This window comes from Rhagoletis zephyria, unplaced genomic scaffold (assembly GCF_001687245.7).
Source record: "Rhagoletis zephyria isolate East Lansing unplaced genomic scaffold, Rhagoletis_zephyria_1.1 Rzeph_scaffold_01993, whole genome shotgun sequence".
Classification (NCBI taxonomy): domain Eukaryota; kingdom Metazoa; phylum Arthropoda; class Insecta; order Diptera; family Tephritidae; genus Rhagoletis; species Rhagoletis zephyria.
In genome coordinates, this window is record NW_016159077.1 from 57373 (window position 1) to 71284 (window position 13912).

At 42.2% G+C, this 13912-nt stretch overlaps 1 protein-coding gene across 4 annotated transcripts in view; it reads left to right on the forward strand.

Moving 5' to 3' along the window:
- cg (zinc finger transcription protein combgap) overlaps positions 1-4329 on the forward strand; it is a 58967-nt gene extending 54638 nt beyond the window's left edge. For all 4 annotated transcript variants that reach the window (XM_017619907.1, XM_017619908.1, XM_017619906.1 and 1 more), the window contains 2 exons: positions 3197-3372; positions 3451-4329. In XM_017619907.1, the coding sequence (XP_017475396.1) occupies positions 3197-3372; positions 3451-4123 (849 nt within the window). In that variant the 3' untranslated portion in view covers positions 4124-4329. The remainder of the gene's footprint in view (positions 1-3196; positions 3373-3450) is intronic.
- The last annotated feature ends 9583 nt before the right edge of the window (positions 4330-13912 follow it).

Consider the following 13912-nt stretch of genomic DNA (forward strand, 5'->3'; position numbering starts at 1 on the left):
GGTAATAATGTCAATTGACTTTATTTCGCACCAGGGTGGGAAATAAAGTCAATTGACATTATTTCCATTGACCTTATTACCTGTCACCCACAACGATTTGTGTGTATGACCAATGCTTCTACTGTGTAGCGTTTTTGTGAACGCCGCAAAAATAAGCGACAACTGTTCTTGCATAGCGGATGATTTTAACGGTTAAGTCCCGTTATTTGAAAAGCACTTTTCTTTCCAAGTTCCAAGTTTTTTCTTCCAAATTTTCCACAGAAGCTACGCACTACGCACAATCTGTATACGCTTCTTTGCACCGTCAAAAGTTTATCTTACTTCGCACGTTTTATTTTTTGCGCACGCACTTGTTCACTACACTGTATTGTTTTTCTACCGGCCCTTGGTGGATAATATCCACTTCTGTCACCACTTCTTTAGGATGCCGAGTGTTTTATTTTCATTTACTTTATATTTTATTGAATTCTTTAAATGTAATACACACAGTACAATTTTGGTTTGGCAAACTTATGTTAATTGCGGTGGCAGGCAAACAATCGCGGCGACGGTCGACAATGAATTCAATTTTATGTTCTTTGGCTACAGTTAGGTCAGCCATCATTGGCGTGCGTTCGTTAAGTTTGGTCAGTAGGGTTGCCTTTATTTAAGGACTAACGTCAGTGTTACCGTTTCAACCCAACCGACCCAATCCCACATGTATACAGTTAACGGGGGTTCAGTGAAGTACGCGGATACGAAAATTTTTATCTACTGTGGTTTAGAAAACCGACTTGCATTTGTTAAGGGTTATTCATTTTGCGTTTTCGAAAATCTAAGTAAATTGATTTGACATTGCCACGATGAGAAATTAGGCATCTGGCAACAAAGCACCCGAGATTGATATACATATCTGCAACCCCGTAAATGGTCATCTCGTCTTAGTTGCTGTGTGAACTGCACTTTATACGGATGCGGAGGTGTAAGTCCGAATGCTAATATGTAGTAAAAGTCCTAATTCCTGCAAAGAAGTTCCCAGTTGCTGAAATTAGAGTCTTTGGCAGGATATACAAAACGGGAAAATTTTGCATTTCGACTTAACTGAAAAAATATATGTTTTTGTTATTTTATGGCTTTATAACAATTATTTATTTATTTATATTTTTATTTATTCTATATTTTATAAATAAATTTATAAAATATATTTTTGGGGCTGGGCTACTAGGTCATATTGTCTTTATAACAATTATATTCAACAATTTTTATTGAGGCCGTTTTTAATGAAAAACTATTGTGGAAAAGCAACAACAATTTGAAAAAATTGTAGAAATAGCTATCACTTCTACCATTTTTTCAAACTGTTGTTGCTTTTCCACAATAGTTTTTCTTTAAAAACGGCAAACTCAATGAAAATTGTTGAATATAAAAAAAAATATATAATATTCGGCGCTTACACATTTGCTAGTCTCCTCCCATTTTGTCACACAAGGGACCTATGCAGCAAACGGCAAATGGTTTTATTGAGAGGCTTTTGTCATTGCAGAAATACATTCATAGGTGGTCATTGCCAGCCGANCAGCAAACGGCAAATGGTTTTATTGAGAGGCTTTTGTCATTGCAGAAATAAATTCATAGGCCAGCCGAGGGGGGCCGCTATTAGGAAAAAACATTTTTGGTTTTTGGATTTTGCTCGGATCAGGGATAGAAACCCTGGACCACTCAATCACAGAAAAAACGTCCGAGTAAAAACTAACTGTATCGTTAAAGTATTGCACCATGTTTTCGTTGTAAGAGTAAACAAAATTTTCTAAAGAGTTTTTGTGGAAAATCATGGGATTACGTAGACCCGACCTTCGTTGGGAAAAGAAGTTATGCATTCTCTTAGTAAGTGCTGATTTTTAAATCAAGGAAGAGTTTTAGTTGTTAACCTGAATGTTTTTTTCGTGATGCGAAGGAATTCTTGCTATGATCGCTTTAAGGGCAGATACTAAGCGAAAGGTCGAAACTTTATGTCAGAGAAGGCATGTTTTTACAAAAGGGTTTAGATTAGCCAAACGTCAGTTCTGAGGTTAGGCAAACTAGAAAAGTTTGAGAAGTTTGCAATGAAAGGCTCGTGAATTGTCGGCGGGAAAGAAAAACTTAATGCTTTCGAAAAAAAAACACTCATTGGAAAGCAATAAGAGAAGGAAGCCAGATCTACATGTGGCCTAGCACTGTCACCCCAGCAGTTTCTCCGTAACAAGAATGGACGAATCCTGGTTTGACATTTTAGACAGAAACGCATTCTTACGACGATGAAATGATTGGAAAGTTAGCTACTGGAAGGGGGGAGGGGGGATTTCCAAATGATAAATTTAATNTTTGGATTTTGCTCGGATCAGGGATAGAAACCCTGGACCACTCAATCACAGAAAAAACGTCCGAGTAAAAACTAACTGTATCGTTAAAGTATTGCACCATGTTTTCGTTGTAAGAGTAAACAAAATTATCTAAAGAGTTTTTGTGGAAAATCATGGGATTACGTAGACCCGACCTTCGTTGGGAAAAGAAGTTATGCATTCTCTTAGTAAGTGCTGATTTTTAAATCAAGGAAGAGTTTTAGTTGTTAACTTGAATGTTTTTTTCGTGATGCGAAGGAATTCTTGCTATGATCGCTTTAAGGGCAGATACTAAGCGAAAGGTCGAAACTTTATGTCAGAGAAGGCATGTTTTTACAAAAGGGTTTAGATTAGCCAAACGTCAGTTCTGAGGTTAGGCAAACTAGAAAAGTTTGAGAAGTTTGCAATGAAAGGCTCGNAGCCCTTAAACCGAATAAGTCAGAGTGGCCCCACCGAAGCTCCCTCTCTTTCTGCCGTGACCCAAGGCTCCACTCGGATTGGTTACCGCATCTCGCACATGGGTTGCTCACGTTGCCCAGAGTGCGCGAACGAGGACGCAAGAGTCGGGATTGAGTATAGCCATGCAACTGTAACTGCATACCCAGCGCAATGACTATACCCCATTGCATTCCAATAATTAAATTTAATTATTCGCACATAATTAAGTCCCAAAAGAGTTCAATTCTACTTTTTCAATCGTATGAGTGGTAAATCTGGGTCGTTACCGTTGCGTAGACTCGACTGTCGCGATATTCACCAATTCGAATTTTCCGCCAGATTTGCATTTACAGAAACAAATTGTTTTGAGAGTTCTCTTACATTTTGATTTTGGTTTTCAGGTAAATTCTACGCAGCCTCAACATCATACACAACAACAACAACAGCAGCAGTCGCAACAGCAGACGCAAGCGTCACATCCACAAACTATTACTGTTGTCAGTAATTCAGCGAATCCAGCATTATTAACCGTGGCAGGCAATGATAATAATCTCGCTCGTCCCCAATATGGGTGTCGGTACGTATTTTTTCTTATCCTTGTTATTTAAACTTAATTTGAATTATGCAACTTATTTATATTTTCTGTTCTTCACAGTGAATGTGGAAGTGCCTTTAATAGTAGAGAAGCTTTAGCGCTTCACTTGCGATTGCACACCGGTGATAAGAGCCTTATGACTGATTTGTGCGCATTAACTGCGGCCTTGCCTGGTCACTTCCTCAACACAGGCCTTAACCCAGGTACTGCCGGAGTTGTGGCCACCAACCCCAACATTGTGGCACAAAATGCTGTGCCTGTGCAGATTATTTCATCAACAGGTCAAGTCATGACCCAAACAACACTTGTGCAGGCAGCCGCAGCAACACATCCACAGGGAGTTGTTACCAGTGTACCTGGAGTGATGCACCACCAACAGCCACAACAGCAGCTGACAAACACAGCGCCACAACAGCATCATCCACAACAGCAGCAGGTAACGCCGCCAAAGCCAAAGTCGCACTTTTGCGCTAGTTGCGGTAAAGGCTTTGCAGCCAAGCATGGCCTTATGCAACACAATCGGCGACATCCCAATGGTGGTTGTACTGTTCGCACACATGTATGTGAATGTGGCAAAGCATTCTTCCAGAAGAATCATCTGATGCTACATCAGCGACAGCATTTGGAGACGAAACCGCCATCTGCTGCCACGCAACAACAGCAGCAGCAACAACAACAACAACAGCAGCAGCAGCAACAACAACAACAACAACAACAACAACAGGTGCGTTGATTGCATTGCTAAAAATAAACAAAAATGCTACGCAGCGCTGCGTATCATGCAAAAATCCGCAAAACAGCAAAATAGCAAAGCAGCAAAATACGCAAGCCGGCTTTGCAACGCTTCCATTATAGTTTTTTACACGAGTTCGGTAACGTTACGCTGAGATACATAACCAACGCATAACAACAAGCCAGAATCCTCTTATCAAACAACCATGAAATAAAACAGCAAATGCAAATTACTAACATAATGGTAAGAATATTAAATATAAATATTTACGTAGATATACAAGAAATGTGCATATTATATACATACATACATACATATCGTCGTTTAAAGTACAAAAGCGCGTAACTGACATTTGCTGCCAACAATTGGATTTGCTCGCACAAGCTCTTGGCTCAATCCTTATCCATTCGTCCTGAAATATTTTATTTTATTTAATTAGCATATTTCGCAAAATATAATGTCAGCACCGGACGTCTAGGTCATTGAGTGCCATTGTTGATGTCGCTTTTAGTTAGGTCTGATTATTGAGGTGATGCATTTCTAATGCTTTTTCTATTTAANATGTGCATATTATATACATACATACATACATATCGTCGTTTAAAGTACAAAAGCGCGTAACTGACATTTGCTGCCAACAATTGGATTTGCTCGCACAAGCTCTTGGCTCAATCCTTATCCATTCGTCCTGAAATATTTTATTTTATTTAATTAGCATATTTCGCAAAATATAATGTCAGCACCGGACGTCTAGTACATTGAGTGCCATTGTTGATGTCGCTTTTAGTTAGGTTTGATTATTGAGGTGATGCATTTCTAATGCTTTTTCTATTTCTTCAATGTTGCTATTGTTACAATCCAGGATGTCTTTCATGCTTTTCTTAATGTTATTGTTGTTGTTGTTGTAGCGGCTACAACAACCCCGCCCAGATCGGTTAATATCTCAGTCGTTGTCGTCAAGTTCCACTAACGGCAGCCCTAAGAAGCATGCAGCCTCTGTGGGGTCCGTCCACAGGAACAAAGGCGTTAGGGTTGTTGGGTTTTCCGGGCATACGAAGAGATGCTCTCCGCATGCCGGCCACTCATTCGGCACATCCGCGTTTAGTCTGCTCAGGTATGAGTTTAACCTGCTGCAGTAGCCAGAGCGTAGTTGGGCTATTGTGGTTTTTGTCTCCCGAGGCAGTTGAAGCTCCGTCTCGTCTATGTCCGGTGGTTGTGCGCCTAGAACGGCATTCACAGGTCTGGAGTCTACATAACTCGAGACTGACTCCCTGTGAATGCCGTTCAGCGCCTGTCGATATGCTGACGGGTCCAGAGGTTGTTTAATGAGCCTCTGGACTTCGTCCGTCAGTTCGTAGAGATGCCCCATGACGTGCCTGGGCGAGGGCTCTTCTGCAACCAGCTGCCCATTCGGGTGACCACGTCTATGGCTCCCAACAAGGAACTGCTTGCAGGGCATTGTATTGTGCTCCTTGACCGGGAGCAATTTCAGTCGCTGTCCGTAGTGCGGTGTTTTGCGTCGTCTGCAGCTTCATCCACTGCGTCCTACTAATCCTCGGCGACCACACTGGTGCTGCGTAATTTAAAACCGGCCGCCTATTGCCTTGTATGTTGCCAGCAACGTTTCTTTATCTTTGTCCCAAGTACTGCCGGCTAGCGACTTGAGGACCTTGTTGCGACTCTTTACTTTGTTGACAATAGCGGTTGCGTGCGCAGAGAAGGAGAGCGGACCGTCGAAGGTTACTCCGAGTATTTTGGGGTTATTCACCTTCGGAATTGGTGTATCATCGACGTGAATTCCCAGCAGTAGCCTGACCTCCTTCCTCCAAGTGGTTAACAAGGTCGCAGAGGATTTCGTAGGGGAGAGGGTTGGGCTCCTTGCAGTGAAGAAGCGAGAAAGCTCGGAGAGATACCCGTTTACTTTAGAACACAGGTTATCAATTCCATTCCCAGTCGCCATTATCGAGCAATCATCGGCGTAGGAGACAATCAAGACTCTCTCTGTGGTTGAGGGAGCTTTGAAATGCAAAAGTTAAACAGTAGCGGGGAAAGGACACCACCCTGAGGAACCCCCTGTTTTATTTTTCTAAGTTTGCTCGATTTGTCTCTAAACATTACCGACCAGTGTCGACCATTCAGATAACTCGTCGACCACCGTTTGAGCCTCTGTGGGAAAGAGGAAGCCTCTATATCTTCTAGTAGCGTGGAGTGGCTGACGGTGTCAAACGCCTTTGATAGGTCCAACGCTACTAGAATAGTTCTCTCACAGGGGCGGTTGCGGTTTAGGCCACGTGTTATCTGAGTGTTTATGGCGTTAAGTGCTGTTGTTGTACTGTGCACTTTACGGAAATCATGCTGATGCTTCGCTGGGGTCAGGTGGTTTGTGAAATACGGGAGCAGCAAGGCCTCTAGTGTCTTCGCTACCGAGGAAAGGAGTGTTATCGGCCGATAAGAATCTCCTTTGTTGGCTGGTTTCCCCGGTTTGAGCAGTGGGACCACTCTCCCCACCTTCCAGATGTCTGGGATGATGAGAGTGGCCATATACATATTGAGGACCTCCGTAAGGTACGCTACTCCCGCAGGATCCAAATTTGTCAGCATCTGCATGCATATTCCGTCGCGACCCATGGCTTTGGAGGCTTTCGTCTTCCCGATGGCCACCTGAACTTCACCGCTAGTGAAAGCAAGGAGGGCACAAGTTGTTGGCAGTTTGTGCAGCCTTCTCTCACTCGTCGCTTGGCTTTGTCCACCGGAGGATGCAGTATGAACTGCCGGCTAAAATTGCTCGCGCATCGCTCCGGGTCCGACGAAGCATGGTCGCCGAAAGAAATTTCGACCCTGTCGTCGTGCTTCGTCGGATTGGACAGTGACCTCACGGTTGACCAAAGCTTACTCACACCAGAGATGAAGTTACAGTTCTTCAGATGCTCTTCCCAGTTCTTCCGCTTATGTACGTTCCTAGTTGCCGTGTCCGCGTTGAGATCCCTGATACGGGGATTTCCGGGATCGGCCTGACGGAGGATGTCACGCTCATCGGCTAGAACAGCCGCTTCAGCAGGGAAATTTGGACGTGGGTCCGTTATGCATCCTGCCGGTACGAAGCGAGCTGCAGCAGCAGTGGCAACTCTGCGGAACTTACGTTCACCAAGGTGGGCATCGGTTGGTGTGGGGAGCGCAGCGAAGGTGCTCTCAGTAAATTCCACGAAGCCTTTCCAATCAGCTTTAAAAAAGTTGATATAGGTCCGTTGTTCCGCGGAAGCATAGTCGGTTGGTTTATCGATCGAGATGACTATGGGCAGATGGTCTGATGCCAAAGTCAGCATAGGTCGCCATGATACGCTGTTTATCAGACCAGCGTTGACTAGTGTTACGTCTGGCGAGCTGCAGCAGCTGCCCTTAATCCTGGCGGGTGCGTCGTTGTTCATTGTGCAGAATGTCGAATCGTCTATCTGCTCAGCCAGGTCTATTCCCCTAGGATCGTTTGACAGGCTTAAGTGCCAAAGATCATGGTGCGCATTGAAGTCACATTCTACCATACGGTTTTCACCTCTGAGGAGCGCATCTATGTCAGGGTGATATCCTTCCGGGCAGCAAGTGACNTTCGGCATCATCTTCTTCATCACTAAACCATATTTCAACTGTGTCCATTTTTTTAATTTTATAATAAAAGCAATTATTTTAAAAATGATGTAAATAAAACACTCAAGAAACAAATGTAAACAAACAAACAGCTGTTTACAATTCTATCGACCATTCACAATAGTACAAATTTTTATCGATCAAGTTACACAATAGCAAAATAAAAGATGATCGACTCGATCGACAAATTTCTATTCTACTGCCAGTCGACACTCGCAATAGGGGCCTAAGCCACCACCATTATCTCTCTCGCGATATCGACGGTGCACGTTGTACCCGGCACAATTCAACAATGTTGAATTGCTGTGCAACTTCCTCTCTTGGACCGCAGCTATCAATATACCATGCCTTCCCATGAAGACGGTTATCTCCTCGATCTTAGACTGAAGTCCGTCACAGTTGAATTGAAGGAGCTTCATGTGATTCGGGAGACGTGTAGTTATGCGGGGTGTGAGGGATGTGTGTAGCCTTGCCGCCATTGGCTGTGTGCGCTGCTGTGGAGGTTGCCGTCCTGTTATGGTAGTGGGTGGCGTCGCAGTTGGGGTTTGCGACCGGGCAGCGCGACATGAGCCCTAGAAGTTCCTCGTCCAATCTCCAAGTCTCGTCCNTCTGCTTCAATAAGACGATACTGCACGGTATGGTGCGTGATGAAGGCTAAGCCACCACCATTATCTCGCTCGCGATATCGACGGTGCACGTTGTAACCGGTACAATTCAACAATGTTGAATTGCTGTGCAACTTCCTCTCTTGGACCGCAGCTATCAATATACCATGCCTTCCCATGAAGACGGTTATCTCCTCGATCTTAGACTGAAGTCCGTCACAGTTGAATTGAAGGAGCTTCATGTGATTCGGGAGACGTGTAGTTATGCGGGGTGTGAGGGATGTGTGTAGCCTTGCCGCCATTGGCTGTGTGCGCTGCTGTGGAGGTTGCCGTCCTGTTATGGTAGTGGGTCGCGTCGCAGTTGGGGTTTGCGACCGGGCAGCGTGACATGAGCCCTAGAAGTTCCTCGTCCAATCTCGCGTGGTACGCAGACATGAACATGTCCTAAAGTGGCACCAGCCAAGCCAGGCGTTGCACTTGACTGATGTCACATTACGGAATATCCTGGTCTGACATACCGTGCAGATTGTAGGAGGAACTAGGAGTTGTTGGGGGCGGCGTGTGGGTGGTGGTGCGGTTGTGTATGTTATGTGGTCTGTCGCGGTTGTGGTGTGGTCTATTGTGTTGTGTTGTGGTGCTGTGGTGTCTGTGTTGAGCTGCTCAGGTGGACTGGGGTTAGCCGTGTAGGCTGCTCTGTTTGAGCAGCAGGGGGCCACAAAAGATGTGGTCCACTGCCGATATGTCCGTAGTCCTGAGCAGACTCTGAGGTGGCTCCACCCCTCGCAAGCATTGCACTTGACTGACATACACAGCAGGTGTTGGTTTCTGGCCCTGGGTTTGACTCGATGCCAGCCCTGAGCAGAAGTATACGTAGTGAATGTAGCCCTATGGACGACCAACTTCTTAGATACTTCGCCTACCTGAACGTGGTTAGATCGCTGACACAACAGCCCTTGGTCGAGTAAAACTCGAGTCATTCCGGTACGTAGAACCGGCTGTCGTGGGAATGTTGCTTTGTTGCTGAAAATGTCGGCAGTACTAAAAAGGGCAGTTCCAGTCCGAAGCCTAGATAATTTGATGCATTGACTACGTGATAGTTTTGTGTTGTAATTGTCGTTCTTAATATGATGCTGGCATGGCATGGGACTTCTGGTATCAGTGGAAACATAAAGCATTCTTTAGCGGCTTGGTCGGCTCTTTCGTTACCTGCTATTCCAGTGTGCCCGGCGACCCACAGAAGTTTTATTGGTTGGATTAGAGTATCCTCTGACACGAAACTGTGAGCTTCATTGCTTTTATTTGCAATTGCATTGAGGACGCTAAGGCTATCTGAGCAGATAACTGCTTTCTTATCAAGACTTGCGGCAAAGGATATTGCGTATTTGATTGCAGTTAATTCGTAGTATTTTTGTTGGATGTCCAGCCGTAGAGTGTGATGCAGTGTTGTAAAATACCTTCAGTGAGTGTACGACAAATAGCAATTGCGGTGTCTATGTGTGGGTCTTTTCGTTTAGTGCACATGACTCAGTAAATTGCTAACTTTCTCAAGCTTGTCTTTTTGGACATTAACATGATTGCTCCATAACATATTTTTTGAAAACTGTATTGCTTGTATTCTCAAGCTATTTTGTAAAGGTATTCTTCTACGTCCTCGAATAAGGATTGAATTGGCATTGCAATTATTTTTCCGCCAATCAGTCATCGACTATAATTCAAAGCGTTCAGACGTGTTTATCCAGAGTGATTAGTAGTGTTTTGCATACAATCCCGTTACTTTGAAATATTAACTTGTTTCTCTTTCGTCTTCTATTCTTATTTTGCACATACATACAAACATACGTGAACTGATATTTTAGTGGTGTGATCGAAACACAGATATTCCGCGTTAGCGGAATTAGACGCAAATCCGACTTAAAAGAAAATAGTCATTGTTAAACAAAGTGATTTTCCACATCTTCCTCAAAAGTCTACTACAACCAACAACCTCAAATTTATAATAATATCATCAGTCGATAATAATATCTCTCTTTCACAACGCATCGAAGCAATCTCTACTGAAGTCGATTCAATTTCGCAGATCAGAGACGGCAACCTCCTCATCTTAACTCGCAGTTCCCGAATTGTTAACAGGTTTCTTAAAGTCGAATCCTTTCCAAATTTATGTCCAATAAACGTCAAATTGCATGAAAGCTTAAACTCCGTCAAAGGCGTAACATACGCGCCCTTCTACAACACGTGTCGGAAAATGAAGTCATAAGTGAAATCAAAAACCAAAATGTCACTGATGTATACAAATTTTTCCGCCAGTCGAAGGCAAGACCGTATTTACTGGACTAATGGTTCTTACGTTTGACCTTTATCGTCTTCCGGACTAAGTAGATGTAGCTTGGTATAAAGTTAAAGTGCAACCTTATATACCAAACCCGATGCGCTGCAAAAACTGCCAGTGATTGGGCCATACACAAAAAAGATGCGCCAATAATCCTACTTGCAGCCTCCCACCACACTCCCCTGAAAAGTGCACAAGAACACTCTGCGCCAACTGCGCCAATGAGCAACACAAAACAACAATCACCAAAGCCCTCACGGATAATTCGCAAAGTAAAACACAAAACAACAATCACCAAAGCCCTCAAAATCACTTACCGATAGCTCAATTAAATCTGTCTCAGCCTCCTCACCAATTCTCGCAACACCACCACGCCATAGCTCAGCCAACTTAAATACTGCAGAATCTACTCCAAATCCATCCCCATATGTATCACCAATTTCACAATTTACTCAAAAATTGTTAAAAAGCAATGATTACACTGGTTTACAGCAAAAATGTTCTATGGATGCAACTATCCAATTCCCATGTAGAATTCCTCGGTGATTTCGAAAGTCGAAATAATTTTTTTTCTATGGATGAAACACCTGAGTAGGTAGAGTTTGCATCGAAAATAAGAGGCGTCAGAAATTATTAATTAATTTCTCAGAAACTATCAGGGCTATCGAAAAGTGACGTTTGGAGAATTTTATTTGCTTTCATTTCCCATATCTTGTATTTCGATTGTTCAATTGGTTCGTAAGATATACTTGATTAAGTGGAACCACTCTTTTTTTTAAGCTGAATAACGGTAAATTGCAAATATCTCGAAAACGTAACCATACAAAATTAAATAAACTCGATTTTCGGAATCAGCGAGCGATTCTACATACAAATTGGATAGTTGCGTCTGGAGAACAAAATCAAAATTAAAATTTGTGATCCAGTGTTATTATATCAACAACTACCAAACCAGCACGTCAAATAACACAGACGCATCCATGGATACTATCCATAATGATCTCTAACTCACAAGCAATAAACCACAAAAGCATCGATCAATATCGGTTTTGTAAACTCGCTGTTACAAATACTGTATATCTTTCCCTGTCCATGAATCTAAATATTCTCCAGTGGAATATGAAAGGTCTCATAAACAATTATTCTGAACTCCAGATGCTCATAAAGCAATTATTTTATCGCCGTTCAAGAGACCCACTGTAACATCCATTTCACCCCAATATTACCAAAAAAATTACAATGTAGGTTACTTCAGCAACGCTTCTTAAAACACTCGATCCAAACAAGGCACTTGCATACTGATTAAGGAATATATACCGCACAAAGTGATACCAATCAATTCGCAACTTCAAGCAGTAGCAATCGAAATCGAAATGTGTATAAAATTTACCATTCTATCTATATCCCACCAAATCAAAAATTCTGCAGCAGAGACCTCAAAGACGTATTTACATCATTCAGTACCCCCCTTATTATTCTTGGAGACTGCAATGGTTGGAGCAATTTATGGGGATCCAATGTGACAAATTATCGAGGCCGACTTATAGAAGATGCAATACTACAAACTAATCTATGCGTTTTGAATGATGGAATTCCGACTCACTTCTCTACACATTCTACCTTTTCTCATATTGACATCTCAATCTGATCACCTTCCCTTCTCCCATTAATCTCGTGGAATAGCGACCACTTTCCTATAATTTCAACATTATCTCTAAATGCAAACTTTTCTCAACGTGCTAAATGTCCACCTAGATTTCTTTTAGACCACCCTGAATGGGCGAATTTTGAAAAACTGGTAGAACTTGAATTAGAAGCTCTAGACTACACAAACTTTCCTAATCAGGACGCTGCAAATTTTCCAAAGGTGATTCCATTCTCCAAGCAACTCATGCTAAAAGACCTAACGTGGCTTGGTGGAATCAAAATTTAGCTAAACTCTTGTCTGATAAGATGGAAGCCTGGCATAAATTCAAAGCACACCCAACAACAACAAACCTTATTATTAAACAAGTAATTTTTAGCAAAAAAAAAAACTTTTACCTTGTACCATGCTATGTCCAGAGTTTTTCGAAGATGGTATAAGTCGAAATTGAGTGCATTTTTCCAGTGGGCATTGTTTTGCCATCGAGTGTCGAGTGAATTTGTAAATGTCTGTTACTCCCTGACTTTTTAATTCTTCAATGATCTCTTCTTCTTTTACGAAGTTGAGGCATGGGGCATAAATCATACCTTTTACCGTGTTAAGGTTTTCTTGCAACTTGACCGTGATAGCGCACACGTTTGATAGAGTTTTTGTTTTCAGAAATTTATCCGCTATTTTCGAGTTCCGTGCTAAGACAAGTAGAGAGCCGTTTTTTAGTTGTTTGATGCTATCTATTTGGGTCGATATCGCATCAATACCCTTTTTTATTATAAACGGGGAAAGTTTTACTAGTTGGTTGTTAGTTGATGATATTGTCAAGTATTTTGGTTGGTTGGTTGCTGTTGGTTTTTGGTGTAATGTAGGGAAAATGTGGGTGTCGTATGTATCCATTTCGCCAAGTATTGAGAAGCGATTTGTTGTTTTGTCTGGTGGTTCAGGTGATGGTCGCATTTTATGTGTGTATATATGTAAATGTAGCGGTTTTTTGTATAGTACGATGCACTTGCTTGTTATTTATTACTACGAAAGTCTAATAAAAAGGAAGAGTGAACACTGTGTAGGCTTGTTGTTTGTATTATTTATTCGCACTGACAATGACACTTGCTAACACGTCCGAACCGGTTGATAGCTAGTCGTTGACTGTCGTCCTGAAATATATTAGTCAGAAATGCGATTGCTTTATAAAAAAGGGAACCATTTTGAAATATGAGTGTTTTTAATCTCTAGAAAATAATTTATGCAACCTCACATTGGCGGTTTTGCATTATCTTGATACGCGGTTTTGTATTTTGTTGATACGCGGTTTTGTACTTTAAATGATATGTACGTTAGTTCATAATATTGCAAGATATAAGAAATTAAACAAATGATTTTAATACGTAAAACACTCGGAAAATCCATAAATAACTGTTTAAAATGACACTATAATTATTGCGAGGGGCGTGTCGAGGGCACGCCGCTTTTCGCGAGTCGGGTCGTAACGAAAATTACATTCTTTTGCGTAAAATTTCGACTCGACTTGTTATTAAAACGGAAAACTTGATAGTTTTTGACAACAGAGAAATAATATG